Source organism: Moschus berezovskii, chromosome 13, assembly GCF_049115385.1.
Source record: "Moschus berezovskii isolate FMDL1 chromosome 13, NW_MosBer_1.0, whole genome shotgun sequence".
Lineage (NCBI taxonomy): Eukaryota > Metazoa > Chordata > Mammalia > Artiodactyla > Moschidae > Moschus > Moschus berezovskii.
The window spans coordinates 1,653,877-1,669,189 of record NC_142472.1 but is presented as its reverse complement, the minus strand read 5'-3'; the positions used below and the strand labels follow the sequence as shown (position 1 = coordinate 1,669,189).

At 51.6% G+C, this 15,313-nt stretch overlaps 1 protein-coding gene across 3 annotated transcripts in view; it reads left to right on the top strand.

Moving 5' to 3' along the window:
* Positions 1-15,313, top strand: part of ARHGEF7 (Rho guanine nucleotide exchange factor 7) — a 103,239-nt gene that overhangs the window by 19,156 nt on the left and 68,770 nt on the right. For all 3 annotated transcript variants that reach the window (XM_088842583.1, XM_055426721.2, XM_055426724.2), the window contains exon 2: positions 8,958-9,044. In XM_088842583.1, the coding sequence (XP_088698709.1) occupies positions 8,958-9,044 (87 nt within the window). The remainder of the gene's footprint in view (positions 1-8,957; positions 9,045-15,313) is intronic.

The following is a 15,313-nucleotide window of genomic DNA, read 5'->3' as shown; positions in this document are numbered from 1 at the left end:
CAGTCAGGGGAGGACGAGCCTGTCTGCAGCTCCTGCGGCTCCTCCAGTTTCCTTCCAGCTTCCCCGCCCGCACCTCGCCCACCCTGGGTTCAGCGAACAGTGTGCACAGTGAGACGGACTCTCAGCCCCAGCTGCTGCACGGACACTGTGCAGGTACGTGGCGCCTTCCCCTCAGGACCACGGCCTCTGCACGGGCTCTTCCATCCATGGGCACAGGCACGGGCGTGGCCAGCCATTCTGAAGTGTGTGCTGTGGGACAGGAAACCAATCGGAAGGACCAGAAACAGTGCAGAGATGGAGCTGAGGAAAGTCGGCCGTGGCTCTGGTTTCAGTTCAGTCGCTCAGTCGTGTCCGACTCTTTTTGAACCCGTGGACTGCAGCATGCCACACCTCCCTGTCCATCATCAACTCCCAGAGTTCACTCAAACTCATGTCCATCGAGTCGGCAATGCCATCCAACCATCTCATCCTCTGTCGTCCCCTTCTCCTCCTGCCCTCAATCTTTCCCAGCATCAGGGTCTTTGCCAGTGAGTCAGTTCTTCGCATCAGGTGGCCAAAGTATTGGAGTTTCAGCTTCAGCATCAATCCTTCCAACGAATTTTCAGGACTGATCTCCTTTAGGATGGACTGGTTGGATCTCCTTGCAGTCCGAAGGACTCTCAAGAGTCTTCTCCAACACCACAGTTCAAAAGCATCAATTCTTCATGCTCAGCTTTCTTTATGGTCCAAAATGCATGTTTCCATTGGGTTGAAGGCAGGAGAGTGAGAGAGGAAGAAAAAGGATGCTAATCCATACGAACGGGTGAGACTAGAGTGAAGACAAATCTCTGAGGACAAGGCCTAGCTTAAGTTGTCTTGTGAACCTGGTGAGCTCAGTCATGTCCGACGCTGTGTGACCCCGTGGACTATAACCCACCAGGCTCCTCTGTCCATGGGGGTTCCCAGGCAAGGCTACTAGAGCGGCTTGCCATTTCCTGCTCTAGGGGATCTTCCTGATCCAGGGATTGAACCCACGTCTCTTGCGTCGCAGGCGGCTTCTTTACCACTGCGCTGCCTGGGAAGCCCTTGTGACCTTGGGCGCCTATTATCCTGTGACGGGAAGGAATGAGGCGGTACAGTGGCCTAGCTGTGACCCTCTGCCGCCCTGTGTGTGGATCACAGCCGCACGGGGCAGGTGGTCTGCTGGTTTTCAGATTGCTCTCGTTTGGCAGTAACTGTACACCTGCCTGTCGATCTGATGTTCCTGCGAGGGTCAAATATAACTGTGGTGGAGAAGTGTAGCCCGGGTTATCTGGGGAAGGCCTGTGCTCACATTTTAAAAAATCCATTTTTGGCATTGGTATGAATTTGGGATGGTCGCCACCGTCTCTCAGGGACTTGAAATGCGCTTTTGGAGCCGTGGGAAGCAAGCCTCCGGGGACACTTGAGCTAATTTAGGCTGTGCAGTCTCATGTCTGGGAAGGCTGCACTTGGTGCATTTGCATTTCTGACCGTCCTTCGGGCTTGGCCAGCTCCTCAGATGACTGTAGCATCCACCCGGGAGTAGGGCTTGTGTTGAAGAAGGGAAGCAGAGGAAAACGTGCTTTATCAAAGGCTTCGATGGCTCCCAGTAAATGACCTGTTACCCCAGGCTGTGTGCCCTGGGAGCTGTTTACTCTCTGGAACTGACTGCCAGGTCCCAGGCGCTGACGCGGCCTCACTGTCCTCCGTGGGACTGAAGGAAGGGCCCTGTGGCCTTCTGCTGGGCTCTGCTGACCTGTTTCCCCTCCCCTCAGCCTCTCTGGGTGCAGAATGAGCATGGCCCGTGAGCAGGAGACAGCCACACTCTAGTCAGAGTGAAGCAATGGCTACTGGGTTGTTATGAGCCCTTCAGCTCCCGTTTGACTTCTGGGTGGGGAATTTAGGGTTTTAAGCATCGCCTTGCATTTTGGCAGGGCGGGTCGAGATCTGCTCTATAGGACCCCAAGCACTGACAGCTGGGCTCTCTGGGCTGTTTTTTAATTGGAGGGCTACATTATTTGTGGAGGACATGGGACTGGAGTGTTCTTCTTTTAAAAAGTGTGTTTATTTAATACTACTTGCATGTGGGACAGAATCAAAGGGTACGGAAAGGTATAGCGTGACAAGCAGGCTCCCTCCGCCCCTCGGTCCTGTGGGCCCCCGCTCCCCTCCTGGGCGGCAGCCTCCGTTACTTGCCGTGTGCCTCCACCACAGGCCCTGCATTTCTGAACACCCGCACACGTTCCTCCTGCTTTGAACGCAGAGGCAGCATGTCCCCCCAGGAGGACGTGTCCTGTAACCAGGAGGCTGTGGCGTGTCAGGATGTAAAGCTGCCTCTTTCTGAAAGCAGTGTGCTGGGCTGGTGCGCTGCCCTGTGGGGGGTCTGTGGTTGGCTCAGCCCTTTCCCTTAATTGTTTCTTGTCTTTTGCTGTGACACCGTGTTCTGTTTTTCACTGTCCCACCAGGAGGCTCACTGGGGTTAGGGACCCAGCAAAACATAGATGCCGCTAAACAGATGGTTGAAGAGTATTTAACGAAGAGACTGTTCACAAAGTGGGGTGGGGAGAAGGCCGTGGAGGCGCCCCAGGAAGCCAGCCCTCCTGGGGGCCGGGGTCCCAGGCAGCTGGGTGTCTCCGGCTGTTGGTTTCCTGTGCTCTCCATCTTAGCTGAAACCCACACAATTCCTTGTCGGGAGGACGGCCTGTTCTTCCTGGTGGCAGTTTTGGAAACTAAGACTCTGGACACCTTCAGAGTTGAAGAGGAGGCACTGAGGGTGCCTTTATCCTGACTGCGAGTGGAGCTGGCTGTGCTGGCGTGGGGTGGGTGTTGGGAAGAAGTCGGGGAGGCGGGAGCCCAGCCACTGGTGCTGAGGTCTGACCTCTGACCTCAGGGCTGCCTTGGGATTTAGTTTGTAGCAGATTTTCAGAACATCAGACACTCCCCTTATCAGATAGGGACTACAAAAGCAGTGTTTCAAAGGGAAATCACAATGCTTTTGGGACAGTCTATGCCTCTGATGCTAAAGCTGAAACTCCAATACTTTGGCCACCTCATGCGATGAGTTGAGTCACTGGAAAAGACTCTGATGCTGGGAAGGATTGGGGGCGGGAGGAGAAGGGGACGACGGAGAATGAGATGGCTGGATGGCATCACTGACTCGATGGACACGAGTTTGAGTGAACTCCGGGAGTTGGTGATGGACAGGGAGGCCTGGCGTGCTGTGTCTGATTCATGGGGTCGCGGAGAGTCAGTCACGACTCGACTGAACTGAACGCCTCTGCCAGATTATAGCTTTTGGCGGAAAAGCCTGGAGTTTGTCATGATGGGAGGTTCGGGAGAGGAGTGCTGGGAAATGCACAGGGCAGCTGTTGCAGCGCCTCTCTGGACATCTCGGGAGATGCACTCAGGGGAGCCCGCCTTTGGGTGGCTGCAGAAAAGCTGCTGTGAACATTCCCGAATGTGACTTTTGGAGGGCGTGTTTGCATCCCGCTTGGGGAGGAACTGCTGGGGCTCAGGCGTGTCTGGCTCTGAGACACTGTGGCTCCCCGAGCGCCCCAGCGGCAGGCGTGGGGCTCCAGCTGCTCCTGCCGTCGGTGTGTGGGGCCGCCGGCCTTTCCCACCTCACCCGTCTGCCGGGAGGAGCGTGTTATCTGTGGTTGTAATTGCATTTCCCCCACGACTGAGGCCGCGCCACACTGTTTCACACGCTCATTTACCCTTCATACAGCTTCTTCAGCAAAATATGGGCGGGGGCTTTAAGTATTGCCTTTTGTGTCATCACGGAGAAGGGAATGGCAACCCACTCCAGTGTTCTTGCCTGGAGAATTCCATGCACAGAGGAGCCTGTGGGCTACAGTCCGTGGGCTGCAAAGAGCCAGACACGACTCGACAGCTAAACCAGCACCATCACGTTTCCAGTTCCGGGTCCTCAGCTTCACTGGTGCTCAGCTCTGATGGGCCGGGAAGCTGCCTGTGCGCGGGGAGACCTGGCGCTGGCCCAGCTGCCCCTCCCCTTTCAGGACGGCCCTCTCCCACCTCACCCTCGTTGTGTCCCCAAGGTGCACGCTGCTGGGAGGAGGGCTTCCCGGCTGGGTCATAGAGGGCCCTGGTGCTGGGAGGGGTGCGACTCTGATGCCTGCGGGCTGCAGCTCAGGGTTGTCCTTCTTAGCTTTCACAGAAATTGAAGAAGACCCCAATCAAGCTGTTAGCTGATGATGTAAAGTTTTTATTTATGACCGATTGTATCAGGACTTTGGCTATGTAACTCAGAAGGTTTCACAGAATCAAGTTACATCCTAACAAAACTCCATCCATTTCCATGCACTTAATCTATGAACAAGGTTTCTCAGGGTTTGCATAAAAAACCCCAAGATAGGAATAGAACTGGTGCTGGTCCATATCTCTTTCCAGCAGTAAGTGATCATCCATGGGTAAGTGAACTCATTTAAAAAAACCTTCTTCCTAAGAAAACACTATTTCAATGACAGCATTATGTAATGTAGTCACCACAGGGCGGCTGTTCTAAAAAGTACACATGTCCACTGCTGACACACACACACACACACAAGCGTACTGTGTACTGGTCAGAAAGAAAACCTCCAAAACAGCGTTAACTGAAGATTAAACATTTAAAAAACACTGCCTTAAGAGATACATTTTCAAATAATAATTTGCATTTTATAATTAATAATTTTTATGAAAAACTAATATGTTGTCATCGTTTGTGAACTGGTAGAGAATTCATAACAGATCCTTATGGATTAATAGTTTTAAATGTTGAGGCAATTCTCGTTATTTGTGGTACCTGAATCCCAGGGACAGGGGAGCCTGGTGGGCTTCTGTCTAGAGGGTCACAGAGAGTTGGACACGACTGAAGTGACTTAGCAGCAGCAGCAGCATTCTACAAGGGCACCGTGACCCCACTGAATTAGCAACAATTGAACCACTGTTTCTGGAGAAATACAGGGTTAGTTTCCTTTGAGACTACGGTCATGACGTTTGGTCAACTAATCAATACATAATCTTGTTTTGGGTATGTTTCTGTTTAAAGATGGCTTATTTAACATATATATGTATATTTACAAATAATTTCATGCTGTGTATCTTCCTAAGAAAACACTGTTTCAATGACAGCATTATGTAATGGAGTCACCATAGGGCGGCTGTTCTAAAAAGTACACATGTCCACTGCTCACACACACATGCGTGCGTACTGTATACTGGACAGTACAGCGTAACACAAGGAAGAAAACCTCCAGAACAGCATTAACCGAAGATTAAACATTTACAAATATACAGAAACCACCTCACTGTTGATGGAGCTGTGCGACATGTGGCACGGCAGTGCACAGTGTGGCTAAGCCCCTCAATGTTTGCATGCCCCTTGGAAACTTGTCCCTTGTGGCTCAGCTGGTAAAGAATCCGCCTGCAATGTGGGAGACCTGGGTTCGATCCCTGGGTTGGGAATATCCCCTGGAGAAGGGAACAGCCACCCACTCCAGTATTCTGGCCTAGAGAATTCCATGGACTATGGGGTCACAAAGAGTCGGACACAACTTCTTTTTACTTCACTGGAAACTGAGGAAAAGTGGTGAGGCTCCCAGGGCAGGAGAGGAAGACATCAAGGAGGGTGGCCTGGCAGCTCTGCCCCAGGAGTTTGGCCTTCACGGCTTGGTGACAATGTCAACAACTTTCCCTCCCAGTCTGACTTGTAATAATTGCTTCAGCTTTGTTTGCTTGGCTTTGTGCCTCATATCTTGACGTGTTTTAGCATAAGAGATGAATGCAGTTGAGGGAAGGTGCTTAAATGTGAGGCTGCATTTGGGCACAGGGTCCCCATTTTCCATGTCATTGAAAATTTCTTCCAAGGCTGAAGGCCATTCTGCCATCTTGGCTGCCGTAAGAGGGACGATTCTTGCAGTCTCAGGCTGACTTGCACTACCATCCTCATCATCACTGACTTCGAAACCTCATTCTGCCATCTCATCTGAGTCTTGGTTGGTGGGTTCTGCTGTTGTTTCTCCCCAAATTTCCTCCCTGTTGCCTTCCTTCATGTTATGGAAACCGTCTCCACTCATTTGTTGTGCAATATGCATTATGTTTTTGACACTATTCTTCATATTTTCTGTGACATCTTCAAAACCTTCAAAAATTTTCAGTCTGGCCAAATGTTTCCCCAACAATTGCTGATGGTAGCCTGTTTGACACTGTCCCAGGTGGTGATATGATCAATAATCTTGCATATGGTGACTGACACCCAGTACTCCAGTATGGTGGTCTCCTTGTTGGTGCTGAGAGCCTCGAAAGCCTTGCTTAAAGCTCCCTGGCATAATATGTCTTGAAAGATTTTATCATGCCCTGACTGAGGGCTTGGATGAGAGATGCCACATTTGGGGGCATGAGGAAAACTTCTGTGTCAGGGTGGGCATTTTTGAGCTCTTAACGGCAATGAATGGGGGCATTATCCAAGATTAATAAAACCGTGAAGGCAAGGTTTTTGTCATGGAGATAGCGTTCAGCTTCTGGGAAGCAGTTGTGGACCCTTCCCAGAAATATTTCAGATGCCATCCATGCTTTTTTGTTCTATCTTCAATGGACTGGCATATGGTTCAAAGTTTTCCCTCTGAATGCTCGTGGGTTTTGTGCTCTGTGTACCATGAGGGGTTTTCTCTTAAAGTCACCCTTGGCGATTGCACATAATAGCAAGGTTACCCAGTCTTTGAATGATTTAAAGCCAGGAGCTTTGGAGGCCATTTGCATTTCACAGGTTCACTTGCCAGCATTCTTGTAAAATAAGCCAGTTTCATCAGCACTGAAAACCTGCTCTTCTGTATAACCCTTTTAATATATAACACTTAGCAGGTATTTTGTAAACTCTTCTGCTGCCTCCTGACCTGTAGAACCTGGCTTGCCTGCAAGTCTCATGTTTTTCACGTGGCATCACCTTTTGAATTGTGCAAGCCAACCTCCACTAGCTGAGAAGGGTTTACCATTGTCTTGGCCCTGGGTAAGATGACTGGACATTTCTCTGGCTTTCAGCCTCACAACAATGCTGTCTATTGTGCTCTTTTTATTGCTTGTCATCTCATGAATCCACACATTTAGTTGCTTTTCATCTTTTCCACAGCTGCATCATGCACTATAAAGGTTACTGTAGCACTTTCCAGAGTGGTTTCATGTAATCTCCGAAAATCTTCTTCGTCTCTCTAGATGTACCGTATTGTTGACTCATTAAGGTTGAATTTGGGGCCTGCAGCGCTATAACTCAGGCCTGAATGAAGTTTATCTATCACACGTATTTTCTCTGTAAGGCACATCACCACCTTGTGCTTAGGAACACTGGACAGTGCTTTAACACTACGCTTGGGGTTAGGGTTAGTGAATAGTGAAATCAGTAAGAAAAAGCAAAAAAAAAAAAAAATAGCGAAAAACGTGGCACCGGTAGATAGTGGAAAGAACATTTGCTTCCATTATGAGCTAATGTGACACGACACAGCACGACCTTGTTCAAATTCAAATTCAGCTGGGAATGTGTGCATAAGGAAATTCAAATTTCTTGCTGCTTTGCACATTTATAAATGGCTGAGAAAGTGCTGCGAGTACGGATTTTGTGGTTACACATAAATTTTATCGAGCAGGCCAATTTGCAAATACGGAGTCCATGAATGACGGCTGACTGTGAGGAAGGAGTAGATGGGACCAGAGGCAGCTCTGTTTGCTGTTCCACTGGAAAAACAAGTGTGTTATTTGGAGGGAAACATGTTGGCACTTTGCTAGGAATTTTTAAACTTTAGGGGGAAAAAAAAGTCGGTCTCATTTCCTCCATCTTTGCAGTGCTTAACACCCTGGTTTTCTTTTGTAATTTTAGAAGCCCTGAGCACTTTGACATGAAACCACAGTATTCCTGAGAGAGGCCTGATGGAATGTCGAGATTTCACCCTAGAGGACAGAAGGACAAAAATGTCTTGAACGTCCTGAATGCTCGAATTCCCGCTGACACTTCAGTGTAAAAAGCGTTCACGTGTCGTTCAGAACAACAAAAAGCTCTTCTGAGGTCTCAGGCTTCTCCTTGATTGTTCTGTGTAATTGGCTTCCTTCTTTTTGTTCTGTGTAATTGGCTGTTCTTGGTTTCCTTCGTTTCTTGCCGTGGGAGGTTGCTAGTGACTCCTTACACGCGTGGCGGTGGCCTTTACAGCTCTGCCTTGGACCAAGCACCGAAGGTCTGTCCGCGGGAGCCCTCGCCGCCCCTGTGCGGTGATGGAGGCTGCAGTTGCCACCATTTATCTCCAGCAGCCTTCGCGCAGACGAGTAACCGGCTGTATTGGTTTATCACTCATGAAGCACATGGTCCATATTTAGGAGAAGAAAACATTGCGCTTTAATCCCAACACGCATAATTTACGTTGCTAATTAGTTTAAATCCTCTATTAGCATTCTAGCCCCCCTGCCCCCTCGAGCCGGGGGGCGGGAAAAACGGAAGAAAAAACAGGTTCTCGCCAGCCCCTTCGTGGTTGCCGGAAGCGGCGGAGGCCAGGTTTCCCGGGTCCCCGCGGGGCGGGCGGGCTGCGTCCGCGGGGCCGCGTCGGGGAGGAGCGCCAGCTTTCGGGGACGGAGCAGTCCGCGCGTGGCCCGCGTCAGGTGGGCCGCATCCGAGGCCCGAGGCCACCGGCCGGGCAGGGAGGCCGCGCCCGCGAGGCGGGGGCCGGAAGAGGCCGCGCGCGGGGGGCCGGCCGGGGCGCGGTCTGATGACGTCACTTCCGCCGCCGCCCCGCTTCCTGGTGAGGGAAGGGGCCTGAGGAGATTGGTGCAGCCGGGAGGAAGGAAAGAGGGTGCGGAGAGGCGGCGGCCGGGCGCGCGGGCGCCGGGGGCGGCCGGCCTGGCTGCGCGCGGGGCGGGGGTCGCGGCGGGCTCGGCTCGGGCGCGCGCGCGGCGCTCAGCCCCTGTGCTCTGTGTTGCAGGTCTACCCGGAGCCCCGGAGCGAGGGCGAGTGCCTGAGCAACATCCGCGAGTTCCTGCGAGGCTGCGGGGCGTCCCTGCGGCTGGAGGTGAGGCGGGCGCGGCGCGGGGCGGGGCGGGCCGGGCCCTCCGCGGAGGCGCGGGTGGCGGGCGCCCGTCCGCCGGGGCGCGCGCCGCAGCCTCCCCTCCGCGCCGGGGCGGGCTGGCGGGGCCCGGGCGGGAGGCGGGCCGAGCTGCCGGGCCGCCGGCCCCGCTCTGGCCGGACGCTGGGCCGCCGACGCTGAAGCGTCTCGCCGAGCCTTCGGGGCGGCGGCGCCGTCTCCGCGCCGAGTGCCGTCTGAGCGGCGGCTCCCTGCACGTTCCGATGCCGGGTCGCGCTCCCGTTTGTGGTGGTCCCCGCTGCCCCGGGCCCTGGGGCGCGTCAGCTCGGACACGCGGCTGCTCCGCGTCTGCTGGGCGTTACTTCGCGCCGCTCACCTGGGGCTCTGCACCGCCCGCCGCTGTCCCGGCCTGAGCGCTGAGCTGGACGAAAGCGGCTTCACGGGGACGCGGCGGGTTCTCGCCCTGCACGGGCCGCCTCTTCCGTGTCTTGGGAAGTAAATCTGGAAGCCGTCAGGTCCGAGGAGGGTCCTGTGGAAAGCTCATCTGTTGGTGCTGTTTCTATCCGCACTGAGTTGGTAGTGTTTGATACGCTGAGGCGGTTCCAGAGCAGAGATGTGGCAGTTCAGGAGTGGGAGAGACATTGCTCCAGCAGGGTCCTTTTCTCTGCTGGGTCCGCTTGCTCGTTTTTCATCGAAGTTCCCTGTCAGGCTGTGATAATGAACGTTTGTGGCAGTTTTTGCTTTTTCTTGGTTGTTGTGGAATTTTATTATCCTTTCCAGACGATTGAGGTTTTTCTTTTTTTTGATCATTAAATTTGAAACTCAGTTTGTACTTAGATGTAATGTGACATTTTAGTGTAAGGTTTTAAGGAAAGAATTGTTTTTAAAAAAGTTGAATTTTAAAAACAACCCCCCAAAACCCTTCCTTAGCTTTCCAAAAGTTACTGTTGAAATTTCATGTTTTTTATGTTTTTCTTGAAAAAAATTTTTTTATGTTGAAATTTACTGTTTTTTTAAATTAAGAGCTTATTTAAAGATGTTCTAGAACATGTGTTCACTAACACATCCTGAGCATCTAGAACAGTGTTTGGCATTTATTTCATAGGCCTTCTATAAACGCTTGTGATTGATTGACCTTGAAGTTGTAGTTGGTATCAGATGTTTCACTTTATGTAGAAAAATCAATTTTGACTTATTTTGTGAAATTTTTAAGAATATCTCCTAGTAAATTTAATACAGAGACACGTTTAGTTACCATTCTTTCAAGCTCAATTATAAATAATACTTAAAACTTTAAATTAAATGAGAGGTAATAATAATAGTAATAAGGCAGATGAGAAAGCCCAGGCACTGTTTAAGCACTCTGAAAAAGGAACTGTGTGTGGTGTGGACTCAAGGTGGGCTTCCAGACTTGTTCTCATCCATGATGTGAAGGGACAGGCCTGCCTCCTGAAAGACAGCCTCACACATGCAACACAAGTGTGGCCGTTTCCCAGGGTTTTTAAAGGAGAACATGTGGAGGGGAGTGAGCAGAGAAAGGCTTTGTTCTTTTGAAATACCTTGTAGCTCTATGCTTTGTTTTCACAAAATCCTGGAAGACGAGAGATTGACAAAAAGCTTTTGAAATTACAAACGTGAAACCCAAAATTGATAGCTTGAAGTCTAGATTGGCTTTTTCTTTATGTAAAGTGTCAAGCTGCTTTTTTCCAGAGGTTTAGACTGAACTGTGTTTGTAACAGACTGCTTATTTTTGGTATACGTATTTTCTTGTTTACCACCATTATAAATTATCCACAGATTTTTTAAAGGAAAAGAGGAATGGAACATGGTAATCACTTTATCAGTTATTTTCATGTGTACACATCTTAATACAGTGTGGAAATCAAGTATTATTCCCCAGTGAGTGGTTCTGATCATGAAAGGAGTTTTAATTTTAAAGGACTATTGTACAGTTTGCATTTGTTGTTAAGCTTTGAAAAACAGTTAAGTTCTGGGTTAGAAAACGTTTTGAAATTCGGAAAATGTAAAACCTTATTGGAAAACCACGTTTAGCAAAACAGCCTGTGTGACTTTGATCTTTTCATTTTGCTTATGATTTTTTTCTGCTACCTGTTTCCTTCAATAGTATGGAATTTGATAAGAATTTAGATTTTTTTTCTCATTTTTCTAATAGCGTAATAAGGATGTAAAGTAACGCTATTTAGAATTATGTATACTTTGATAATGAAAGTTGGAACTTTCCTGGAAAAGTTGAGTTTGCTGATGAAAGGAGCCAGGCACTGTGGGTGTCTCCAGCTCGAGAACGTTGTGTCTGGAAGCCCTCACTCACCTGGTATGTGTGGAAGGACAGAACTTGCCCTGGTCATTGTGAGAATGTTGCTCATGCTGACCAAGTTCTGCATGTAGTTTTCCCGTCTCCACCTGGCCCCTGATTTCAGTTCTCATCAGCGTGCTGCTTTCTGTTGTTTGTGTTCCTTCAGGACTTGCACGTGTTGCCTTAGTTTACTCCTTAGTCTGTTGAGTTAGCCCAGTCCTCGTTTTATAGGAAGGAGCCACAGTCTGACATCAGTTCTCACTATTAACCCCGTGAGTGTTCACCGCAGGGCTGCTGTTGGGCTTGTTAAGGAATACTCCAGAGGTGGTGGTTTGGCAAGTCCTGGGCAGCAGGGGTGGGTACGAGGGTTCGGGTGCTGGAGGTAAACAGAAAGGCTGGCAGGGCTGTGTGGGCCCCTAGGGGGACCAGCGGCGGGGAGCTGGGGCGCGGAGCTGGCGTTGGCCCTACGTGAGGTGCTTCTGCGCCGCTGCAGGCTGCGGGCGGCCTCGCTTCCTGAGCCTCTCGGAGGAGCAGGCGGTGAAGGTTGGGAACGCAGCGCCACTCGCTGTGCGCTCCTCTGCACGGTGAGTGAACTGTCTGCAGCTGCAGACCACGGCCTGTCTGGAGTGACCACGGCTGAGCCAGAGGGGGCGGGGCGATGTTGGGGAGTAACGCCCTGGATACTCACGAGAGCCTGAAACCAAAAGGAAACCAGTCCCTGGCGGTGGGACCACTCGGGGACACGTTCTGACCTCACTCCGATGACTGTTTTGGTGGCATGTTGACTCTGGTGTTCGTTTCACAGGGTGAAGGGTGGACTTGTTCACGTAACCGCTGTGGGTCCCTGCTGACTTGGTTGTCTTACTTCTTACCTGTTAACAGATTTTTATCTGTCAAACGAGTTGTTACTTTCTTAGCCCTCTCCACCTGTGTCACCCTCAGCGGCAGTTGGCCGCCTCGAGGAGTGAATTTTTACAGCAAACCGAGTGTGTCTCCTGTCCCCAGGATCCAGCTGCTTTGCCCTTGTCGTGGGAGTGCATGGATTAGCGTTCAGCACCTGGATCAGCACCTCACGCGTCTCAGATACTAAGTAGACAGTGGCTCTTCCTAGTTTCATTTTCTTGTAGTTCGAACAGCGCTGGTGGCATTTAAAAAAAACCTTTACCCCATAATCCACATTAAGTTATATAAATTCAAGAAATGGAGAAATGTAAGAGGAAAATAATTATATAATGATGCCATCTAGAGATAACCAGCATGAAAATTAGTGTATATTTTCCAGCCTTTTCCCCCTTTGCATATAAATATGCTTTTGAAATATCCATGACATCATAGTATACACGATGTTTCAAAACGTGCTTTAACTGGCCATGGTGACTGTCGTGGGAAACGTTTGTCCTGTTGTTTTTAACGATGTCCTCACAGTTTGTGGTGCTCCTTCCTGGTTTTGGGTGCAGCGGTTGTTTCTGCGTCTTCCTTGCTGTCAGCGGTGACCTGTGACGGTTTCACTGTACAGGATCCCTCGCCTTTGATTGTCTTCCGAGGAGATGCTGCCTGATGCAGCCGTGCCTTAGGTTGGGGGTGGGGCTTTTGCAGGCCCTGAGCGCCTCTGCCGGGCGTCTCCAGAGATGTCTTGTCCCTCTGCCTTGCCACCAGCAGTATGTGTGAAGAGAGCGCGCCTCTGCATTCCGGCGGCTCCTTCCTGCCACCTGCTGTTTCTCTCGCCTTCAGGCTAACGGAACCCTCCTGGGGTGGACATTCTGGCTTTCTTACATCATCTGCCATGCCCGCCTTTCTAGGTAAATGGTAAACTGAAGCCAATGCGAAGCACTTGAGATTTCCTGCACTGGACTTGGGAAGGAGTATGTGAAAGAAAAGCTGCTGGACTAGGAAGTAGAAGTTGAGAGCCTTAGACGTTTGCGGTGCTGTCTTCCATCTCTCTCACAAGTAGCCTCTGGCTTGGTGCTGGCCAGGGATGTTCCAGGGCTGCTGTGTAAGGGGGGCATTCTGGCTGGAAGCCAGTCTGGAGACTGTGTACCACGGTGCCTGTTTCCCGCTGTGTGCGTGATGGAGCTTTGCTTTTCTCCCTTCAGGAAGAAGGGAGAGGCGTCCGTAGGGCCCTCCAGGGTTGCCGTCTGCTGGGTTGCTGGGCTCATGTGGTGGGGACAGAAAGCGCCTTGCGTCTTTCTAAGATCCTCGTCTTCCTTGTGTGTCTCTGGATGGCAGATTCTTTCATTAATCTTCAAGTCAAGTCATTCATGTTTTTGCCAGAACTTGTCTTTTAAAGAAGTTGAGAGACAGTGAGTAATTAAAAAGTCATTTGGTAGGTGAAATGAATAGCTGTTCTCTGACCATCTAGTAGGTGCTTATAAGCAGAGACGTTCAATCCTCCTCTGACATGATTCTGCTTAGTTTTTCCCGCACCCTCTGTGTCACGTTGCAGAGCTTGGCCAGCTGTCCTGCCAGTGAGCTGGTTCCTGCTGCCCGCAGGCTGCGTCCCACGCAGACACCTGGGCTTCCTTTCCCCTCAGGTCTTTGGGGTCTCCTGTCAGGATCAGCGCCATTTGATAGAAATATAATGGGAGCCACATCTGTTATTTTAAATCTCCTAGTAACTACATTTAAAAAAAGGTAGGAGAAATGTGGAGTTCATTTTAATAGCACACTGTTTCTAACCTAGTGTGCCGTGACGTTCTTATCTCAAGGCGTAGTTGACGTGGAAACACTGTGGATGTTACTCTGTTTTCTCACACTCCGTCTTTGAAATCTGAAGTGTATTTCTCTCATTGAACGTGTCTCTCGCTCTGAATCGGCTGCATTGGAAGTGCTCAGCACCTCACAAGGCAGGTGGCACCCACATCGGACCCTTGAAGTCCCCATCATTGAAGAGGCTGGAGACACACGTCAGCTTGACGTTGAACAGGACTGACGCGTCGAGTAGAGTGTGTGCCGAGCTGTTCCACATGTACTGTTTTGTCGTATCTTCCCAGGTGCCCTGCAGAGAGAGGGTGGCCCTTTGCCCACTTGGCAGAGGAGGGGATGACAAGGTGTCAGGTCACAGCCCGGTGCGGGAGCGCTGGGATTTGAACTTGGGTCGTGTGGTTCCACCGGCGGCGTCCTCCTGGGCACGCTGCACCTGGACTGGACCAGCCAGGCTGGCATCGCAGCTTTCACTGGTTTCTGCAGCTGCCTGACAGACTGCCACAGACACGGTGGAGTCGCTGCAGCTTCCTGCCTCTCGGCCCTGCAGGGAGGCCCGTGGTGTCTCACAGACCCTGACGGCGTGAGGGCTGGTTGGGCTCTTGGCGGGAGCTTGGGAGGGCATGGCTGTCCATGGCTGCCAAGATGGTGGGCAGAATCCAGATCTTGTAGGGGACTGCTGAGCAGGGGGGATGGTTTAGGGGGGCCCATGGAGCCGGAGGGATGGTCTAGGGGGGACCGCAGAGCAGGGGGATGGTCTGGGGGACTGCAGAGCTGGGGGACGGTCTGGGGGGACAGGGGAGCAGGGGGACGGTCTAGGGGGGACCGCGGAGCAGGGGGACGGTCTAGGGGGGACCGCGGAGCTGGGGGATGGTCAAGGGGGGGACCGTGGAGCTGGGGGATGGTCTGGGGGGACCGCGGAGCAGGGGGACTGTCTAGGGGGGACCGCGGAGCAGGGGGACGGTCTGGGGGGGACCGTGGAGCTGGAGGATGGTCTTGTGAGGACCGTGGAGCTGGGGGATGGTTCTAGGGGGGACCATGGAGCTGGGGGTCAGTCTGGGGGGACCATGGAGCAGGGGGGATGGTCTGGTGGGGCCCGTGGAGCAGGGGGGACAGTCTGGGGGGACTGCGGAGCAGGGGGACGGCCGCTCTTGGGTCCTGCGCTCTGCGTGCTCGTGAGGAGAGTCCTGACACACTTGGCTGCCTGCTTCTCTGGCCACGGGAATTCTAGCCCCTCGGGGGC